Here is a 22,856-nt window from a genome sequence, read left to right as displayed (position 1 = left end):
CTCAGGCACTCAAGTGTGGGGGAGGGCATGGGGAATGTGTGCCACGAATCAGCGTCAGTGCCTGGCATGAGATCTGTGTTGAGTCATGCAATACAGAAGAAAAAGCCTGAACTTTTCCCTCAAGGCTCAAACACAGAGCAGGCCTCAATGCAAGACAGCTTTGTATTATGGTTTACTCTTGAAATTTGGTATTGCAGCAATGCTGATATTTTGAAGTCATTCTGGACCAAAATATCTGCTAAATGAATAATTTTCATGATAGCAGTGCTGTGCACCTTTGGAGCATGCTTAAAATGTTTAAAGAATCCTTGGGATTTCTAACTTTAAATCAGATCTGAAATACATGATTTGACATTCAATTAAATTATTGTACTCTAGTTCCAAAATGAAAATTCTAGTAAAACAACATTGCATTTAATAAAGTATTTCAACCTAAAATAACTTGATATAAAATAACCCTAAAACAGTAAAAATATTAGACCAACTTAAGGGGTTCTTACTTCTTACAACAAAGAAAAACAATCAAACTTCAATGTAGAAATCCTCCCCCTCCCCCTCAAGGCAACAAACTTACACTTGCAAATCCCCTCCATGTGTTATGCAGTTTTAAAGTGTAATGCGAATGGATGGGGGTCAAGGAAACAAACATCTGCATGTGTGAGAACCCCATGAGTCTATCCTCAGACCTTTGGTGAGAATGCAGATGTCCATGAATGAACGGAAGTCATTTGTATTCAGTTCACAACTGCTGAGAAAGAGGTTGCTTATAGGTCAATAAAATTGCCTAAATTAAATATGTTTTTTAAAATCTCACCCATCTAAAGACCTACATGAATGAACGGAAGTCATTTGTATTCAGTTCACAACTGCTGAGAAAGAGGTTGCTTATAGTCAATAAAATTGCCTAAATTAAATATGTTTTTTAAAATCTCACCCATCTAAAGACCTTCAGTTCATATATAAGCTTAATATATTTCCTCGACTAGGTCTTTCAAACAGGAAAGCAAAATATGACTCATCTACAGTAATATTAAACAATATAACAGGGTATGATAGGGCAAGATCAAGTTCACAGAGCAAATTCTTTGCTCCTTCGAACAGCTAGTAAAACTGTAACACAAGAAATGTTATTTTATGACTCTACCAGTTTTATTTTTGTCCTCATGGTAAGCCGTAATATAGCTTGCTCATTTACACACACAACATTGAAACTACGGAAAGAGTGCATTTACAATGTCATGATAGGAATGATTAAAGAGACTAACCCAAAAAAATCGATATATCAAATCAAACTTAGCACTATATTAATGACACAAAAAGTTAAAACGCCCAGCAAGTTTACATCACAATCAACACTGTTCATATATCTGGTATAATTGCTCCTATACAAATTTAAGATAAATAAAATTTAAATATTCAGAACTATCTGCTGTAAAATTTGAGAGGCATTCATATAATCCAACGAGGTGATAAATGTTGGCTCGAGTCCCCACCGTCACTGCACAGTGCAAAGGCTAAAGTATACTTCGGTTTTTACGAGTACAAAGTGACGCAAATGTATAAGCGTGTGGTTGACTGTAATGCCTTGTATATTATTTACACTGTAGCAATTAAAATTATGTTAGGTTGTTTACCCTGTAATTGCACATAGGAATACAAATGTTTGATTAATGATCTATTCATCCATATTACAGAGCAGATAATAAGTGCTGACAAATCAGATGGAACATCATGACTGTACTGTAAAAATACCACTGTATTTATTGAGCATGATCAAAATCAGAAATTCATGACTTATTTAAAAAAAAAAGAAAAAAGTAATAGTAATACCGGGCAATTTTTAGCAAAGATTCTTTGAGTGTTTTAAACAAACATTAAGTGAAACTTCATTTAAAAACTTGTAAAAAATTAAATTGTGCACTAGCTTAATGCAATCATCAAAAACTAAAATTCATTAAACATTTCAATTTTCGAAGAAAGGTTTCAAACAATAATGTTCCCTGTCTGGTCTATTCCAGTAAATATGAACAGACTGTATCTGTCAGTAAAACTGTAACAAACCATGGTTTTCATGAAAAAGGAGCCTGAGTGCTAAAGTGAATGACACAATTAATGGAGTACAGTTACTTCATTAGCAAGTTTAAAATGACCTGAACAGCATTGGTACCAAACAGTAAGGTATTTTCATTATTAATGCATTAAAGTGCTTATTAGGAAGTATTTTCAAATGTAATAAAAATATAGTTGAAACCCCTAAATCTGTTCTGTTTCACCACTGTAACACAAATTACATTAGTTTGAAAGATAGCATAAAGTCCAGAGTATAATTTATCAAAAAAGTAATGATTAAAAAATGGAATTCCTCTGATCTCTCCATTCCATTGTATTATCATTAACGGAATTGTTTAGCAATTAATCAAATATTGGTAGACTAAAAACTACACTTTGTAAGGCACTTCAAATTTTTTTCCCTCTAAAAATCCTGAGTAAAGTACAATTAATACCAGTCAAATGTTTGGATAGACCTTCTCTCTTTTTTTAAACTATTTCCCTGTTTTTGAATAATGGTATTCAAAACTATAAAATAATACAAATGGAAGTATGGGAATTTTGTAGTGACCAAAAATATCACTGTTTGGTCCATTAAAAAAAGTTATAAACTAGGTAAATTTTATGTTTGTATGTTTATTTTATGTAAGCCTTTAGAATAACACGTTTTTAAAATCCTGAAAAGGTACGAAGTTTGTCCAAACCTTTGACTGGTAGCATATGTGATGAGTATTGCATAAAACTCAAAGGCAGTGTCCTCATATCTTGCTGAATTGGTCAACTGGAATGTTTAATTGTGTATATCTGTGTCTGACTCCTCATCTGTCCTAGCCCAGCTCTGAATCTTTCCAGTGCCAAAGATCACGTAAAAGATGGCTCCAAAGGCACTCACCCCTGCTGACAACCAGAACACATGTCTCCATCCTGTAACTGAGTGCTGCTCAGAAATCAAAGGAAGGGGGAACATATAAAAATGTCAACTTTGATGATGATGAATTATTTTAAGCAACTGCAGTGTTACAAAATATAAAACACAGCTTACATCTCTGGTCAAGTAGCCCACTACAATTGGTGCAAGAACACCAGAGATCATCCCAAAAGTGTTTGTGATTCCTAGAAGTGTACCTGCGTACCTGGAAGAAAAGAGCACAAAAGGAGATATAACTATTGCAATAAATGTAAAGCTGGTAAAGAAAACTTAATGTATAGATTGATGGATATCAATTTTAGCAAAGAGCTGTTCAGTTTGTAGTCCTATAATCCAGAAGATGATTAGCATTTTCCAACATTATTTTAATAAAGAAAAACAAAAAAAACATAAGAAATCCCAAAAGGTGAAGGTTGGCCTAGAAATTGATGTAATGAACAGCTCTATAGGGCAAACTTAAGCAGATTGACTAATTGTGACAAATAAACCAGTCAGACAGTCTTGGTTCTGTACCGTGGAGCAATGTCAATCTGGTTAATGTAGACACCAGCAGCACTGAAACCCTCGAGTATACTGGAAAAAGTGAGAAAAGTCACGGCCAACACACCGCTACAACCCGTGAAGCCTACAGCGAGCAGGAAAGCAGCAGGTAGAAACAGACCTATGGGACACAAAACAAAAGTATTCATAAAATCACAGTTAAACTGTAATAATACAGTCTTTAGTGTCACATGATCCTTTAGAACTCATTCTAATATGCTGATTTGTTGCTCAAGAAACATTTCCTATTATCAATGTTGAAAATAGTTTTTACTTAATATTTTTATTGAAAAAAAAAAGATTACTTTTATCTAGCAAGGATGTATTAAATTATTTAAAAGTGACAGTAAAGACATAATGTTACAAAAGCTTTCTATTTCAAATAAATGCTGGGGGGGGGTTTCATTAAAGAATCCTGAAAAAAAAGTATCACAGTTGCCACAAAAATATTAAGCAGCACAACTGTTTTTAACATTGAAATGGTTCTTGAGCACCAACTCAGCATATTAGAATGATTTCTGAAGGATCACATTTCTGAAAACTGGAGCAATGGCTCATGAAAAATTACATTTTAGAATTGTAATAATGTTTCAGTACATTACAAAGTACAATATTACTGTTTTTTTCTGTATTTTGATCAAGTAAATGCACCCTTGGTTAGCATAAGAGTGTTTCAAAAACATAAAAAAAGGTAATGATTCCAAAGTGTAGCTGTTCTATTTCCTCACTTTTTACATGCACTTTGTCATCATAAATATTTATGTTATTTAGCAGATATTTATTTGTTATTCATACCAATGAAAGTAAAGATTTTTCGGACAGCTGTGACACTTAGGAGCTCCCTCTCCAGGAGGTTGTCTGCCAGCACACCTGAGACCACTGAGAAAAGCCAGTCAGCCAGATATGGCAGAGCAGACAGGACTGAATTCTAAATGACAAAACAAAATGAAATAGAGTGAGACACAGTATATAATCCAGACTGATTTAATCTAAATATCCCGATTGCCTCACCTGTTGCAAATCAAAGTGGAGCACAGTGTCCATGTAAGTAGGAAGTGAGGTGAGGAGAGTATAATAAGACCAGTTACCGCACATCTGGGGGATGATTATGGCCCAAACAGGCACAGAGAACAGCATAGATAATACAGGCACTGACCAACCATGTGGCATCCCCTAAAAAAAAAAAAAGAGGAAATATCAAATCAACAATAAATGCCTGCAGATCTAACCCTGAGATTAAATATGGAGAGGAAGTCATGCTGGAAATTCATATTATTTGATGATTCCTTTGTAATTCAATGACATATTCACATAGAATCATGCTAGCATGTATTTATTTATTTTTTAGCATGAATGATTTACTTGATGAATAAAGAACGAGACCAAACTGTATACATCATCAAAAATTCAAAGAGAAAATTAGTTCATACCTGTGAACCTATTGAGTTAATTATGTAATGTTTCTCTCTGTCACTAATTCTTGGGTGAGTTCGGGGTTCATCTGACACCATGATAAACCAAAACACTGCCCAAAGGCACCCTGCACCACCTGGTGGTAAAAACACGTTAATGGATATACGTTTGAATATAAAATATACAAGATATGTTGCTATTATTTTACATTAAATATGATGACAAGAGTAAGGAGTGTTAAGTATATTAATGTATTATATATAAAATAATTATTCCAAGCATTTTGCTTGGACTAGATGCTACACCATTAAATGTATTTTATTTTTATTTTTTTAGAAAATTATATTTTAATGTTTTTGAAAATCTCTTATTCCCACCAAAGTTACATTTATTTAATCAAATACAGTAAAAACAGTAATAATTTGATATATTATTACCAGTTAAAATAACTTTGCTATTTTAACATATTTAAAATGTAATTTATGGCTAAGCTGAATTTTCAGCATCATTACTCTCTTCAGTGTCACAAAATCCTTCAGAAATCATTCTAATATGCTCAAGAAACATTCTGCATCCCTGAAGAACTTAACTATTAATTTATTTCACAACAAACAAACAAAAATCGTACAGACCCTAAACTGTTATGTACAGTATATAAATGCATCCATAAGTTAAATGTAATTTTCCCTCACCACAGGAGTAGAAGACTGCTGGCCACCCCAGACTACGGCAGATGAAGCCAGTGAGAGGAAGAACCACAAAAGCACCAAAGCTAGAGCCTGCACCTGAGAACGTCATCAAACGAGCCCTCTCCAATGGAGGAGCCCAGCGGGCCCACATCGCCATCATGGCAGGAAGAGTCACACCCTGGACAAAAAACAAAACAAAAAACAGACTCAAATACAGAGATTCTCTATTTGAAGCATCAGTGTGAAGCTTTTTTTGGCTATTACAAAAGCCCCCTAACCTCCCCAAATCCCTCCAGTGCACGCAAGGCAAACAGCCACTTGGCTCCAAGTTGTGCTGACAGTGGAGTGAGGAGAGTGAGGACGGATTAAGAGCTGTTTGTGTGCAAAATAGAACTGCATGATTCTGGATAAATTAAGGTTTTTTTCCCCCTAATGGAAGTTGTGGTTCTCTCATGACTGTGAAGAAAAAATATTAGACAACTAAACAAAATCACATGTAATTTATGAATTAATGACTAAATGACTCACTCAAGATGTACTGGTTTCATTTCTGGATGAATCAGCATTCTTGAACGAATCTCTTGTATGATTCAAAGACAAATACATTTTAACAGACCCTTTTCGCCACCTAAATTACCGGAGTAACAATGTAATCGATAATGTTCATTTGAAGTGTCAAATTACTTTCAAAAGGTGATTTAAGAGGTGATTTTAATCTCTACCATGCACGTTGTACACAGTTTATATCTGAACTATAAACTTTTATCCCAGTACTTCTGTGATTTGAATGTTTGTAACACAGAAATAATGATACTGTGTGGCTGAAAAGACTGTAAAGCTGTGTCATTCATGACAGACAGCTGCTGTCTAGGTCAATGGCAGTGTGAACGCAAATTGAAATGTTCAAATCACACTGGTGTGATCGTACTCTGCACGGACGAACCAACAAGTGATCACAACATTGATTGCACATGTCAGAGGTTGAGGAATGAAACAGACTAATCATTGTAATTTAGGAATAGAATCACATTGGTGTTTGAATCGCGTTCGCGAACTTTTACGATCTATTAAATTAAAGTGCTTTGTCATGTTGGTGGAGACACCTCTCTTGCAACATGTTTAGCTATCACAGATATTATACTTAGCTTTTTTGCCTTCTGATCACAAAAGTAGCCAAACCAGAGATCGTCTTACTATCGGGAGATGAGAGGGTCTGTATTACTTACTATTGGAGAAAGCGTTACGGCTAACTTGGATCATGTTTGCCTTAAAGGGTCATGAAACCCCCCGTTTCAGCACCGGTTAGTTCTCACCAGTTTTAAAAGATGCTAAAAAAGTGGGCGTGGCGCGCAGCGGAGCGGAGGAGAGGTGAAGAGGGGAGACAGACAACACACACAAGCTATGCGTTCAGACCGTTTCATTTCGCTCCCATAGAGTTAAAAACACATAAATGCACAGCCATTTGCACTCTGCATCGAAAACATATATATGAACGCGCTGTTGCACCTCTGAGAACTTTTAAGGCTTATTCTGTGGCATTTATAAGCCTTTTGATGGATTGTGTCACAGAGCTGTAAAAACGGTTATGCTCACCAAGTGAATGAATCGCGTTTGTGCCGAACTCTTATTACAAAGCAAAAACACTCTTCTTCGATCCATGAACGTTTCGAGAAGGGTCTGGCTGCAGACTTGCACTCTCAGACACTTGGGCTTCCGCTAGTGACATCCAGGGCTGTAGCTGGGGTTTGCAGGGCCCCAGTACAGGTTTTGGCTAGTGGGTCTCGTTTGAAATGGTTTCATTTGCATGTTCGCTCTATTTATTTATTTGTGCTATTTACAATGGTTAAGTAAAATAGCACTGCATAGTCTTCACTGTAAAAAATGTAATATACGGTTAGTTAAAACAAAAATTATTCAGACACCTTCAACATTTCTCACATTATCAGTTTATTTGCTATATTTTAGAAAATTTTAATAAAATGACAAGAACTTAAACTGTCAGAACAAATTCATCTTGATAATGTCAGATAACTTTGATAGAAAGGTATGTAATGAATTACAATCAACCAAAAATTCAGACAACTGTTAGTATGACTATTTACACAACTATCAATATTTTGTTGACCAATTACCAAGCAATGCTTAATTTTGTTCAATTAAAGAAAAAATAAAAAGGGGTCATATGATGCGATTTAAATTTTTCCTTTATCTTTGGAGTGTTACATGCTCTTGGTGCATAAAGAAGATCTGTAAAGTAGAAAAGACTAAAGTCTCAAATCCAAAGAGTTATTCTTTATAAATTTAAGAGTTAACCACGCCTACCTAAAACGGCTCGTTCTAACACGCCCCCACATATCTACCTCACTATGTGGGAAGATTTGTATAACGCCACCCAAATGTGCAAGCAAAGAAAGAAGTCGTAACTTTTATTCTCACTGTAGTATTGTTGCCGCTGCCGCATGTGGACACATTCCATACTACGGGCTTTCTGGCTACAGAATCGCAAAGACTGATTTGCAACTATCCCTTAAATACTACCAGAACAAAAACAAAGATCTTTAAATCAGTTGTAAAAACATAAAATACCTTTTGTTTGTTAGGTTCTGTGATCCAGGGTCACACCTGGCTGGAGAGAGATAAACATTCTCACAGACCCCTAAAGGGGGACACACCCCCTCCTCAACAACAATTCTACAAAAAAGTTTTAAATCTCTCATAATATAAATGACTACCTTGAAACTGAAACCACTTTACCAAATCACACAAAGACCTTTAAAATGACATCAAACATGAAGTTTACAATCATGAATCCTGACGATATAGTAAATGTTTTATGTGAGCATAGCAACTTGAGTTCTTGGCATTTCTCTGTCAACTTTTAGTGACCTGGACCATGTGCCCAGGGGGGAAGGACGGGTGAAGGGACTGAAGAACAAATGGTCTTTCTTCCCGATCTTCCTATCTTGATCAAAGCCCATTGTTTCTGAGTGTTTGGCATTTGCATTGCAAATTTATTTTATAAGGAAATAATTTCACTCCTTTCACACACTTGAGGTATTCGGCCAATCACAATGCACTGGATAGCTAGCCAATCACAGCACACCTCGCTTTTCAGACCGATGAGCTTTGTTAAAATCAACACGGTTTCAGAAAGGCGGGGCATAGAGGAGAAACAATAAATGTACAGTACATGGAAAATAGTGTTTTTTTTTACACTTTAAACCGCATAAACATTTCATTACACCAAATAAATGTTCTTTTTAGCAACATCATATGACCCCTTTAAAGGGTTAGTTCACCCATAACAAACAAAGGCCTCCTGTAGCGAATCAATGCGTTTTTGTATGAAAAATATCCATATTCAAAACGTAATAAATCACTTTAATGTAGCTTGTGCTCACTGTTGTAAACAGAAGCAGTTCCGGGCTGATGACGCATGAGGTCAGCGCTATTCGCTATTCGCAATAAAGCTTGGAATAGCCAGGACAAATTTTTTTATATAACTCCCACTGGGTTCGTCTGAAAGAAGAAAGTCATATACACCTAGGATGCCTCCGAGGCGAGTAAAACGCAGCCTAATTTTAATTTTTGGGTGAACTAACCGTTTAAGCAAAACATGGTCAGGTCAACATGTCTGAATAACTTTTGGTCCCAAATTTATTTTATCAATTTTACTGGTAGTCCACTGTATGAAGAATTTTTGGGTATATTATGTCAGTTTATTTAGCTTTACTCACTTACACGAATGAACTATAGTGTCCTGCACCCACTAGTAAAAAAAACAAATAAACACACACACACACACGTATGGTGTCTGAATAATTTTTGGTTTGACTGTGGATTAATTCTTGTTAAAACTACGAAGTAATTCAGTCAAGAGCAGTGAGTGATTTTCTTTCATTTTCTTGAATTAACATTACAACAGCTAGTAAATTATGTGCGGTCACTTTAAGAGACAATGCATCCATTACAATGATACACATCAGATTTCTTTCTCCACCGTTTACTTTCACTTAAGACATAACCGACAGTTTTTTTCGAGGAGACTCTCCAAGACAGGTATTTTGACAATTTTGTATGTATTTGTTACAAGAAAAAAAGAAACTAGATTGCAAGTGACTTTGTAATTTAGTTTATTTTTTCTTGTCTTCACCACCTGGCTACTGTTGTAAAATGTTGAGAGATTCAAACAAAAAATAAATAAATTAGAAAAAACAAAAAAAAACAACTGCAAGTAATGTCACTAGCAGAAGCGCAAGTGCAAGTCTGCAGCCAGACCCTCTTGAACGTTTCTCTCAGGCCCCGTCCACATGGAGACGCGATAAGCTGTAGAGGCATACATTTTGTATCGTATAGGCATTTCGTCCACATGGATCCGGGATTTTGGGTGAGTGAAACTGATATTTTTTTAAACTGGGTCCCAGAGTGGATAAATCTGAAAACACCACCCTTGCGTTTTTGTGTGGACAGCAAATCCGTATATTTTCTGAAACGATGACGTCATCAGGCCACGTCTCGCCTAGTGCTGGGCGGTATGACCAAACATTTATATCACGGTAGTTTTTAAAATTATACCGGTTGCACGGTACATGACGGTATTTTTTTTTTCATGCATGACCGGGTGTTAACCATATTTTCTACTGATTGAGAGCGGAAATACTGCAGTATATTGACTTAGAATGCCCTATTTTATTGTCATGATGAGTGAATATTGTCAAAAAATACCACACTAAATAGTGACTAAACACGACCCCTTTTAATACATGTTAACCAGGAGTCACTCATTTATAATCGCGGCATCGTCTGATAAAATCAACATGCATCTACACTAAAGAGCGGCTATGCGGTTTGTTTTGGCTATATTACTTTTTTTGTCTCATGCAGCGCACTGCCTGCGTCTGAGTAACAAACTAAAATTTTTTTTTTAAAAACAACAAACAAAAAGAGTGCATGTGATTAACAGACGAACTATGCTCATTTATAATTCCAAACAATCAGTAAGCGACAGGTGCTAGGAAACGCCGTTTTGTACTCATTTATTGAGGAGTCGGCTGCGGTGCGGCCAACTGAATGCGCTGCTTCTCTGCCACTCACTGCACAGAACAGATGCCGAGAGAGGTGACACTTCTCCGGGAAAGTCAGACCTCGCGTTTGCGGGACAGCACTGGTGAAATCTTCCAACTGAACCATAGCTAAGGTTTATCCAAAAAAAGTCACTAAGTTTGTCAGTATGAATATGGAAAAAAAAATCAGCTAAAAGGGTCTGAAAGTTGCTAAATCTAGTGCTAAAGTCAAGCTCGTGTGTGTGTGAGGCGTGGGAGCTGATGGCAGGAGGCAGTGGATATTTGTGGCAGTCAATGTGGATGAGTTCTTCTGTGTCATCACGTTCTATTAGTTCTACAGCTTCAGTTTCAGAACTTTCACGCTTAGTAACACATACAGCTGTTCCCTCACCACAGTGCACCAGTGAAAAGGGACCCCTTTCAAACAGTGTCGCGTTCCAAACGTTGTTTAAGTGACATACACCGGTATTGCGGTATTTAAAAAATTCATATCATAACAAAAACACCGGTATTCGGTATGAACCGGTATACAGCCCACCACTAAACTAAAGTACTTTCTGCTGCCGCTGCTATATTAGCAACAATAATTTGACTTCCTGCTGCTAATATTATTGCTAACATCGCATATAAAATTGCTATGCATGCTGCTGCTATCAAATTAGCTACATGCGACCTGAATACTATGCATACTGCTGCACAAAGGTACTTAGAATTGCTATAAGCCCCTTTTAAATAAATGAAATGCTAATGATGCCTATTCGCTTGAAGAGTTCACATACCATCCATTTTAAGTCACTGAAACGTCAGCAATTGTAAGTCGCTTTGGATAAAAGCATCTGCAAAATGAATAAATAATGTAAATGTAAACTACAGACTACCTAATGCTGCCGCAACTAAGTGCATAATTTGATTTGCTATGCATACTGCTATTAATAATTAGCTAACGCAACCTGAAATTCTATGGACACTGCTGCTACACTATGTCAAAGTACTAGAATTGCTGTAGCTCATCCATGCATTATCGCTGAAATTTCATGCAACTAAAGTACTTCCTGTTGCCCTTGCTATATTAACAATAATAATTGGTTGCTATGCAGACTGCTGCAAATAAATTCGCTAAAAATTGTATTCTGAATAGCTATCCATACTGCTGCTACAGCGGCACGAAAGTACTTAGAATTACTATAAGCGTCTTTATTAAACAATGAAACGCAAACAAATAATGCCTATTTCACTTTGAAGAGTTCACAAAATCCCTGTACGCTCTGGTAAATAAACAGTTATAAAAGCCTATTTCAATTTAAAAGAGTTACTTACCCCATGTGTTATCACTGAAATGTCATGCACGTTACAACCAGATGTTTCCTGCTGCAGCTGCTATAAACAACAGTAATAATTTGACTTGATTTGCTATGCATACTGCAATTAACAATTCGCCAATAACGTGATCTGAATTCTATGATACTGCTGCTACACTCCATGAAAGTACTATAATTGCTGTAAGCCCAACTGAATACACAACTAGTACATTCCAGTTCAAGAGTATCCTACTATTAACTACATTGTACATGGGCTACTGATTGGAAATGATTTATTATTAGTAGTATCTTTATATTGTAAACGAATTCATGATTAATTATCTTTAAACTATTACTAAACATGACTTTTATAATAAACTCTTCCCTATTGCTGAACCAAGGAAACGAGCTAAATAGAGGTGTGGCCCCTTTAAATGAGCGCTCCCTCTTCTGACTAAATGCATTGCAATGCGGAACGAGTACATGAATCAGCGGGTATATTATTCTCTGTTGCTCATTAAAATAGGTAATGCTGATGACAGTATGACGTTTATGAAAGACAGTTATACGGGTTCACCTTGTCTTAAAACTGTGAAACGCCAACTGCAAACCAACCCCACTAGTGAGGCGTGCATCTGAAGCCAATCCGTTCGCGGTTAATGTAGAAATTAATGCCCACAGAAAATATTAAAAGCATTGGAGATTTCGGGCAAATAAGGTAATCCCCAATTCACTTTACTGTTCTAAAATCCGCGACGCTTGACGTTGTATTCTCACTTACATGAACTAGGAAAAGTGCTTGCTGCTGCTGCTAATGCCACTGCTGTTACATGAACAATACATGCTTAGTAATTACTCCTCGCGCGAATAACCTGCACGTAGTTTTACAACTTGTATGTTTTCTAGTTTAAAAACGTACATCTGACAAACGCAATAATGCACAGAAAACAGAGTGAAAACCGTTTACTTATCTAGCTGTTGAGTTTCAGAAAACTCTGAAAGCGCCCTGCAGGAATCTCAGGTGAATGCTAGCCAGCTATATAAATGCAAGGCAGTAAGCTCATTGGCTGCATATGCCACTGAAGAGATGGCTCTTTGAGCTACACTGAGAGAGAGAGAGAGAGAAGGAGAGAAAGAGAGAGAAGAAACAAGTGTGAAAGAAAGCAGCAGGAGGAAAGAGAGACAGAGGACAGAGAAACAGAAAGGGAATGAGAGGGCAATGACTCTGCATGCATGCATTTGTGTATGTTTCCATGAATTTCTGTGAATGAGAGGAAAGACACAGGGTGGCATTTTTGAAGCTTGTTACCACCTGAGACATAGAAACTGTTAAAGTAGTTGTTAGCTAAAGTAGTCCAAAATGCAGTGGCTAGAGTCCTTACCAGGTCAAAAAAATATAATCATATTACCCCAATTTTACAGTCTCTGCACTGGCTACCTATTAAGTTCCGTATCAGTTACAAAATATTATTACTTACCTACAAGGCCCTTAATGGTTTAGCTCCTGCGTACATTACTAGCCTTCTACCACGCTACAACCCATCACGCTCCCTAAGGTTGCAAAACTCTGGACGTTTGGTAGTACCTAGGATAGCAAAGTACACTAAAGGAGGTAGAACTTTTTCGCATTTGGCTCCCAAACTCTGGAATAGCCTTCCTGATAACGTTCGGGGTTCAGACATACGCTCTCTGTTTAAATCTAGATTAAAGACACATCTTTTTGGCATTCAAATAATGCATCTCATAATCTTGTACTGCAGTTATATCTGATCAAATGCACATTATTATTCTTTAGCTTGGGTTAAACAAATCAATTTTGCTTGGTTGGCACAACAGCTACGCTAGATGATGTCAACCCCTCAGAGGACCTCAGATGATGCCAACCCTGAAACAACATACAGAACTACCAAATTTTGCTATAAGTTTGATTGCATCATATAATAATTGCTGTTAATAGTGTTCATCGTCTGTTTGATTACGTCTTTAATTGATTTTTCCGTACATTTCTGCCATATGTACATTAACTGACAGTCAACACTGATAAGCTACCACTAAATATTGTAGAAACTTAATTTGCTGTAAAGTTGCTTTGCAATGATTTGTATCATGAAAAGCGCTATACAAATAAACTTGAATTGAAAAATTGAATTGAATTATAGTAGCGCTTGCTGTTTGTCCTTTCTCCGATCACAAATGCAGACATGGTTTTATGTTTACGCGGCGCGGCGCGATGCAACGCAACGCGTAAAAGGACAGTATATCTTATTATAATTCGTAATTATGTCCCCACTGGATGCAACAAATGCCTCATTTGAGAAACAATAATGTACAGAATGTGGAAAATAATGTGTTTTTTAACCTTAAAGCGCATAAACACATTTCATTACACCAAATACACAAAATAATGTTCTTTTTAGCAACATCATATGACCCTTTTAAGTATCCGATTCTGGAATAATATCCTACTTAGTACAGTACCATTCAAAAGTTTAAGGTGCATTAGATTTTTTTTTTCTTTTTGAAAGAATTGAATACTCTTATTCAGCGAGGACGCATTAAATCCTGAAAAAATTGATCACTTTTCAACAAAAATATCAAGCAGCACAACTGTTTCCAACATTGATAAAACAACATGGAGTAATGTCAGAAGAAAATAGAAATAAATGACATTTTAAATATATTAAACTAGAAACAGTTGTTTTAAAGTGTAATAATATTTTGCTGTATTTTTGATCAAATAAATGCAGCATTGGTGAGTTGATTTGATAAGGGATTTTATTCAAAAACATAAAAAATCTTACCAACCCAAAACACATTTCCCCCCACCACATTTCATGCAGATTTTTAACAAACTGCAAGAGGATCAAATTGCTGACCAACCTGTGATTTTTTTCCACTTCCTTCTTTAAAAGTGGTGAAGTGTCACTGTCTTGGACGTCTGCAGTCGATTTAATGGAGTAACCCCTTTTGTAGTGCCATTATTGCAAAGGTCTAGGTGTAAGTTTTGGACTGAACTTGAGTTAGTTTAAGTATGACATCCATAAATCCTGAAACAAAAACAAGACATTTCAGATAATGCAATTGATGTAATTTGTGTTTTGTCAGAATCCATAAGCTTTAATCTATTTGAGGTGCTGTTTCATCAACAAATCAATAATCGTGGGATCAATGCTGTTTATTTAGTTTTCATAAATTTCTGTCTAGTTCTCCACATCAGTGTTTGATATCATCAGTCCATTTTCTATTGGTTCTTCTTCTTCTGTCTGTACCATCCATCATGCCCAATTTTCTTGTCATCATCCATTAGGCAAATGTGTCTGTTTCAGCTCTCATTGAATTATGCTCTGCTAAGATTTTTTCAGATGTTTTTATGGCCTTTAACATAATTTAGTGCTATTCATGTTATATCGCACAAATGTAAACTACTCCACATTTTTTGGCATAAATCAGAAAGCTCCTCATTTGAAAGGTGTAATATGTTTTGAATATTTCTTGTTAAATGTTTTTTGGTTTAAAGAAAAACAATGACAATACTCACTTGGAGGTCAACTGTATCTACCGGGAAGCCCAAACCTCTTGTAGCACCTTGCTGAAAATGTCCAAGCACTATAGATAATGTAAAATACTGTATCATATAGGTTTTAAATTCCCATTATCTCTAGTGTAGAACTTAAAGGCACAATATGTAAGATTTTTTAAATTAAAATATCCAAAAACTACTAGAACAGTGTTATATATTTTGCTGACTTGTGTACTTGCATTATCCCAAATGTTTCGAAGAATGTTTAAATCTAGAGAAATAAGTCTAAAAAGTCACAATTTTAACTAATGACACGAACCGTGTCATTCTGTCACCTGCCAATGACGTCATAACCCCTTGATTTCCAGATTTGATTTAGAAAACATGGAAACACCAAATACGCATTGATATGTTGTGCGTTTTAATAGACCAGTGATGACCGCACAGAGTAGCATTATAACAGAACTTTCAAATGTATCTAGTACGGTAAAACAGCGCTGTTATATACTGACTGTATATAGTCTATGGACAGGTTTACTGCTATGACATATAAGTCTAATATCTGCAGCCATAAACGCATTTGTTTGACGTGAGCTGTGTTTTTGCATGTCATGTGATTGAACAGAAAGTTATCACAGCAAGTACACAATGGCTGTAACTGAAAATATTTGTATTTTTTAGCATTTATAAACATGTTTGTAGCTATTCCTAGCTTAGCGATATCAAGGCTCCCTGGTGTATAATCGCAAATATTAAAAAGGGAAACGATATCGAGGGCCATTGATGTTAAGTTGCTATGAAACTGTTACTTTATCTTCTTACGTTTGATCTGTTTGTGCACCATGAAAATCGAGTCGATTTTTACAAAGTTCATTGGTCTGAAAAGCGAGGTGTGCTCTGATTGGCCAGCTATCCAGTGCGTTGTGATTGGCCGAAATACCTCAAGCGTGTAACGGAAATGTTAAGCCCCTATCATACTGTGATGCCGTGTCCCGGCCGGAGCCACGAGACAAAAACATTAAAACCCATTATAAAGGAGGCATTTGTTGCATCCAGTGTGGACATAATTATGGATTATAATAACTTATACTTTTTACGCGTTGCGTTGCATCGCGACGCATAAACTCCTCAGCAACCAGCACGGATCAGCTCCAGGCATGACGAAGCTATACTGTCCTCTTTTGGAAGGCCAAACAAAGTAGTTTCGCTTTCAAAAACAACAGTTGGCGGCAACAATACTACAGTGAGAATAAAAGTTACGCCTTCTTTCTTTGCATGAACATTTGGGCGTCGTTATGCAAATCTTCCCACACAGTGACAAAGACATGTGGGGGTGTGTTAGAACGAGCTGTTTTAGGTAGGTGTGGCTGACTCTTAACTTTTATAAAGAATATATTGATAATGAATTTCGTTTTGGGAATGAATTAAATACCTTTTTTTTACCAGATTTGAATCAATAGGTGCACGTCAAATGTAATGAAATAATAGATACTGTGGCTCCATCATCATCAGACAGAATTTTTATTGAAGTTGAGGATGTTAGAAAAACGTTTCAGTCTATAAATACGAAAAAATCTGTTGGTCCAGATGGATGTAGTGCAGGTCTTTTAAAGAATTTTGCACATGAATTGGCTCCGGTGTGGCAATCAGTATTTCAAGCTTCAGTTGACACACATAGTGTCCCTGTGTTATGGAAGACAGCATATATTAAACCATTTCCTAAAATTCCATGTCCAAGAGAATATAAAGATTTTAGACCAATAGCCCTTACCTCAGTAATTGTGAAATGTCTTGAAAAATTGTTACTTCAGCACTTAGTTAGGATGGTTAAAGATAGACTGGATCCTTGGCAGTTTGCCTATAAAAGAGGTTGTAGTACAAAGCTGCTGCTTTGGTGCATACCATCTCTAAACATTTAGATAAATCTAATACAACTATAAGAACTTTATTTTTAGATTTTTCTTCTGCATTTAATACCATAAAGGTTGAAAAATTGATGTCAAAACTTGTACAGTTGGGTGTAAATCTGTATTTGATTCGTTGGTATATCTCATTTCTCACTAATAGAGTTCAGAGAGTTAAAGTGAATAAAACTGTGTCATCCGCTATCATAACAAATGTTGGAGTACCCCAGGGTTGCGTCACTTCTGCCATCCTTTTCACCTTGTATACAGATGCCTGTCGAACTGACATGTCACTTGTGTTTTTCTGTCAATATGGGGTGCTGTGTGTACATTAATGAGGAAAAAAATGAACTTAAATGATTTTAGCAAATGGCTGCAATTTAACAAAGAGTGAAAAATGTAAGGGGGTCTGAATACTTTCCGTACCCACTGTATATAAACTTGCCTTGCCTTGCTGCGCAGAAAGCCCACTCAATTAGTTGTGGGTGACAACTTCACTTATTCACTTCCTTATTTTAGTGCTTTCCCTTCCTGTAAGTTAAGTGTATTCTATTAACAGGGATGTACATGTGTTCACATCTGCAGGCTCGGATTCAAGTATGGGTTTATCAGCGGCTCTTCGCCTCATCGCTGTGTCTGGGTGTCTATTGCTGCTGTGTGGCTCATCATGGGGAATTAATGCCTCGGTCCCTCTGGTGATATGGCACGGCATGGGTGAGACACATTACATCACATCCGCACCTGATCAAATAAATAATAGGCCTGAGTCATTGAATAATGTGAATCATAAGGGCAATATACATTGGTCACTTCACAAGAAGGCTTTTGTGTATACAGTGGCTTTAGCAACAAAAAACTGACACTAACGTTTTGAAATACATCATCTTGCAATTTTTTATCTTGGACACACACTAACCAAAAGTTTGGGGTCAGGAGTTTTTTTTTTTTTTAAATACTTTTATTTAACAAAGATACATTAAATTAATCGAAAGTGATAGTAAAGACTTATAAAGATTTCGATTGGAAATAAACACTGTTCTTTTGAACTTTCTATTAATCAAATAATCCTGTAAAAATGTAACATTGTTTCCACAAAAATATTAAGATTTTGTTTTGTTTTTAAAATTAATAAGTCTGGAGACTGGATATTTTTGTAGAAACCATGGTAATTTTTTTCAAGATTTAAAAAAAAAAACCTGAATAAAAGTAATAATGTAATAAAAAGTAATAATGTAGGAAAAATCGAACTGACCTTAAATAGTAGTGTACTAAGTGACTATAATCTTTACAAATCTTTAAAAAAAAAAAAATATATATATATATATATATATATATAATCAAAAAGTAATAATGTAATAAAAAGTAATAATGTAGGAAAAATCGAACTGACCTTAAATAGTAGTGTACTAAGTGACTATAATCTTTACAAATCAAAAAAAAAAAAAAAAAAAAAAAATATATATATATATATATAATCAAATTAATTTGACATTTCATTTGTACACCACATTACTCTGCATTATTAATAAACAATTCCATAAAACAAAATTGCTCCTAATTTTTTCATTTAATCCAACATGTTTTCAGTATCATGACCTTCTGAAGTACACAACTTATGATTGAAAACTGCATATTATTTATATTACACCTTGTAGTGCCATGACCTATGGAAAAGGCACCATTGTTGTGAAATTACCTAGAAACATGTTTACCACATTAACAGAAACACACCCACTGATTGACCTACTGAGTTTGCGATAAAGATAATTAGACAATTGCTAATTATCACTTATTTATTCATCCTTTTGCAGGAGACAGTTGTTGCAATCCCCTGAGCATGGGTGCAATAAAGAAGATGGTGGAAGAGGAAGTCCTAGGAATATATGTGCTTTCCCTGATGATCGGCAAGTCTGTTGTACAGGTAAAGCAGGTCCACATCCTCCATTCTTCTCATTCCTGTTGTTATTTCAAATAAAAAGGTCTGATGATTTTTAAAATTTTTAAATTCTTTTACAGGACACTGAAAATAGCTTCTTCATGGATGTTAATAAGCAGGTGTCTTTTGTATGTGATCAGCTGGCTCAGGACCCTAAACTGAAGGGAGGCTACAATGCAATGGGCTTCTCCCAAGGGTCACAGTTTCTGTGAGTGGTTATTTATTCAGACCAATCCATCCGAGGGATTATCAAAAGTTTAATCATGTCTTTTTACTTTTCTATCTTGTTTAATGTATCGTAAGGCGAGCGGTTGTACAGCGTTGTCCAGATCCCCCAATGAAGAACCTCATCTCAGTTGGTGGACAGCATCAGGGTAATATGACAGATGTGCTCTGCTCACTCTATGATTGATTTACTTCCTGAAAACAGCAGTACATTTGTTCCTAAAAGTGGTTAGCAGTTCACAGGAACACTGTGGCACAACAACCCTGTTTTGATTTCACAAGTCATATTGCTTCAGGAAATGCAACCATTTTGAATTATTGAGTTAATATAAAGTTACTTGGAATATTTTGAGGTTATAGCATTTGCAGTCACAATCTATTATAGCATGTAAGATTATACACTACCATTCGGTAAGATTCTGTAAATTTTTTTAAATGTTTTTGAACGATAGGGAAAATAATCACATTCATTAATAAATACTAACAAAATGTTATCAATAAATAAAATAATTATATTTATGTTTTATTTATGCTTTATTTACCTAAATCTTGAGTGACTAAACCCACATGATTCAAACATCTTTTTTTAACATGCCTTGTTTGTCAGACATGTGATTCTCTCTTCCTCTTCTTTTTTTTTTTTGTAAATCACAGGAGTATTTGGTCTTCCACATTGCCCTGGTGAGAGCTCTCATATCTGTGACTGGATTCGCAAGATGCTAAACTCAGGAGCCTACACCGATGCAATTCAAAAACAGTGCGTGCTTGGCTGCTTTAGGCTTCTCAGCAGGCCATTTCATGATTTCATGAACACAATGACAGTTAATATGAACATTCACTAGTCAAACAAATTGATTGTCATTTTATTTTAGCTTGGTGCAGGCACAATACTGGCACGATCCCCTCAATGATGATTTGTATAAAAAGCACAGCCTCTTCCTTGCTGACATCAATCAGGAGCGGGTAAGTCTCAGGATAAGGGAGAAATTATTAAAAATATTTATATTTGTGCATGTGGTGTGGATGAATGTTATTTCTGTCAGGTGGTGAATGAGACCTACAAGAAGAATCTCATGTCTCTGAATAAGTTTGTCATGGTTAAGTTCCTGCAGGACACTATGGTAGATCCTGTGGATTCTGAGGTACATCAACAGTATGAAATCTCTCTTTTATTGAACTAGAAGAGGACTGATCATTACTAATTGAATTGTTTTTATTAGTGGTTTGGCTTCTATAAACCTGGTCAAGCTAAAGAGCTGGAAACACTGCAGGAAAGTGCTATATATACAGAGGTAAACTGAAGCTTGTTGGCTTTTTCCTCTTATTATCCACATTTAACCCACCAACCTACAGAAAGAGTGTATTTGTTTAATGCTATTTTCTTTTTAAATACTTTATATCCTGCATAATTTTGCTATTGATTTTTCAATTGAACATTGCTCTATATTATATGCACCATATTTATTTTGTTTGGTCAGGATCGCCTGGGTTTGGCAGAGATGGATTCGGCAGGGAAGCTTGTATTCCTTGCCACTGATGGAGATCATCTGCAGTTCACCCGAGAGTGGTTTAATGACAATTTACTTCCCTACCTACGCTAAATACAGTAACAGGCTTATTCCTAATGAGGGAGTTTACACACACACACACAGTCCAGTGTCAGCTGACTTTAGCATGCTCCTAACTAGTGCCTCTGAGTCTTATACAATATCTTACATAGAAATTAAGCCAGTCTTGCTTGTTTTATTGCACTGATCTGATTTTTATTTGATTTGTTTAATCAGAAAAAAATCATTCCTTATTGTTTCACTTGAAATTTTAATTTGTTCTAATTGTGAACTATTTTGTCACAGTTCATTTTTGTCACAGAATAAAACTTTGAATTTTACAAACCATGTGGCCTATGTAGTATTTATTTATGAATCACATAAAGAGTGTACCGTTACACTAATTATTTAGATAAAAATGTTAAAATTAGGGCTGTCAATGTAACATGTTAATTTAATTAATTATTTATGAAATAATAATGCGATTAAAATATTTTAACGCACCCACCCCAGACCTGTACGTCATGTTACATTTCATACAGTTGACTGTTGACAAACATGATGCAGGGAAGCAACTCAGTGCGTGATGTAGTCCATAAATGCAGTTCCCTTTCGAATGGTCTCTCCCGTTGCGTTGCTGACACTTATGGGGAAACTCCTGTTTACACTGATACTCTCCCCAGTGGGTTATTATGGGCCAATGGAGAGCAAACTGATTTGCATTCTCACTAGGCTGTGGAGAATCTTGGCTTAGAATGGTCGGCTCTGTAAGAACCTGCCCGCAGCCGCTTAGACGAATGATGCCTGCTGGGCTGTCGTCAACGAATCTCCTGTTAGAGACTGGTGCCATTTTCCACAGAAGTTCACAATGAACTCACCAAGGTGTGGTGCACCCCTACTTGGCGCATATCCACTTTTCTAATTCTGCCACAGCTAATTCTTTACAGCTGCTACTTCCTTGTTCCCAAGAAAAATGGCGGACCCAGGCATCTGAATTATGCCAGAACGCTGCCTGATAATTCAGTGGCTATCGGCGTCCTTTAGACTCGTGACTTCACGTCCCCTCAGGGCTTTTCAGAGGATGCTCGGCCTCATGTCAGCCACTTCCTCTGTGATTCCTCTGGGCCTATATATCAGAGGAAATCTCAAAAACAAACAAAGAGACAGTTTTTTTTCAGTTGTTTGCTTACATTCGAAAACCAGCGATGGCCGCTGCAGCATGCAGGCCCCGCCCCTTTGTGTACCCTCAGAAGAGCTCTGAGCATTCTAAACAGCTCCACAGACGGAAACAGATCAAGGACAATCCTGAAGCACTGTTTGCTGACTATGACCGCAGTTCAATGACCAACCTGCTCTTCTACACTGAAAGCAGCTCCTTATGGCATACTGCTTTCTGCCAACACTTCAACCTCACCACAAAAAGAGGCATCTGTAAAGGCAGACAGATCCTGGTATTTGAAGATGCTGAAGGAAATGAGGAATCAAGAATTCTATCTCTGAACTTATACCACAACGGCACTGTCATGATCCAAGGCTCGGAGCCTGCCCTCCAAGCATTTGCAGTTGCCTTTATACAAATTAAACAGCAGGCACATCTTAATACAAGTTTCATGCAGGATCATAAAGATACAAATACAAACTCTTCTCCTGTAAAAGACATCCAAAAGAAGACAACAACTGCAACAGCCTTAATTCAATCTCCCATGTCAAAAATGAAAGAGAAATTTTCACTCCTGGAAATAGA

At 36.3% G+C, this 22,856-nt stretch overlaps 2 protein-coding genes across 2 annotated transcripts; one reads left to right on the top strand and one right to left on the bottom strand.

Annotated features, from left to right (window-relative positions):
• Positions 1 to 2,809: 2,809 nt before the first annotated feature.
• On the bottom strand, positions 2,810 to 5,978 carry LOC107591678 (sialin-like; the record flags this gene model as incomplete). The annotated part of the gene is made up of 8 exons (XM_016280901.1): positions 2,810 to 2,986; positions 3,092 to 3,182; positions 3,491 to 3,638; positions 4,313 to 4,445; positions 4,529 to 4,690; positions 4,948 to 5,066; positions 5,623 to 5,797; positions 5,898 to 5,978. Coding segments are annotated over 8 exons (1,056 nt in total), but the record flags the coding sequence as incomplete, so codon positions are not given.
• Positions 5,979 to 17,862: 11,884 nt separating this feature from the next.
• LOC107591677 (palmitoyl-protein thioesterase 1-like) lies at positions 17,863 to 21,316 on the top strand. Its single transcript, XM_016280899.1, has 9 exons — positions 17,863 to 18,118; positions 19,216 to 19,325; positions 19,421 to 19,548; positions 19,644 to 19,714; positions 20,220 to 20,322; positions 20,438 to 20,528; positions 20,609 to 20,707; positions 20,786 to 20,857; positions 21,044 to 21,316. Exons 1-9 carry the CDS (start codon positions 18,004 to 18,006, stop codon positions 21,164 to 21,166), a joined length of 912 nt encoding a protein of 303 aa, XP_016136385.1. The 5' UTR covers positions 17,863 to 18,003; the 3' UTR covers positions 21,167 to 21,316.
• The last annotated feature ends 1,540 nt before the right edge of the window (positions 21,317 to 22,856 follow it).

This window comes from Sinocyclocheilus grahami, unplaced genomic scaffold, assembly GCF_001515645.1.
Source record: "Sinocyclocheilus grahami isolate Dianchi unplaced genomic scaffold, SAMN03320097.WGS_v1.1 scaffold144.1, whole genome shotgun sequence".
NCBI classification, from domain to species: domain Eukaryota; kingdom Metazoa; phylum Chordata; class Actinopteri; order Cypriniformes; family Cyprinidae; genus Sinocyclocheilus; species Sinocyclocheilus grahami.
Note: the sequence above shows the minus strand (reverse complement) of the source record. Positions and strands in the feature narration are given on the sequence as shown.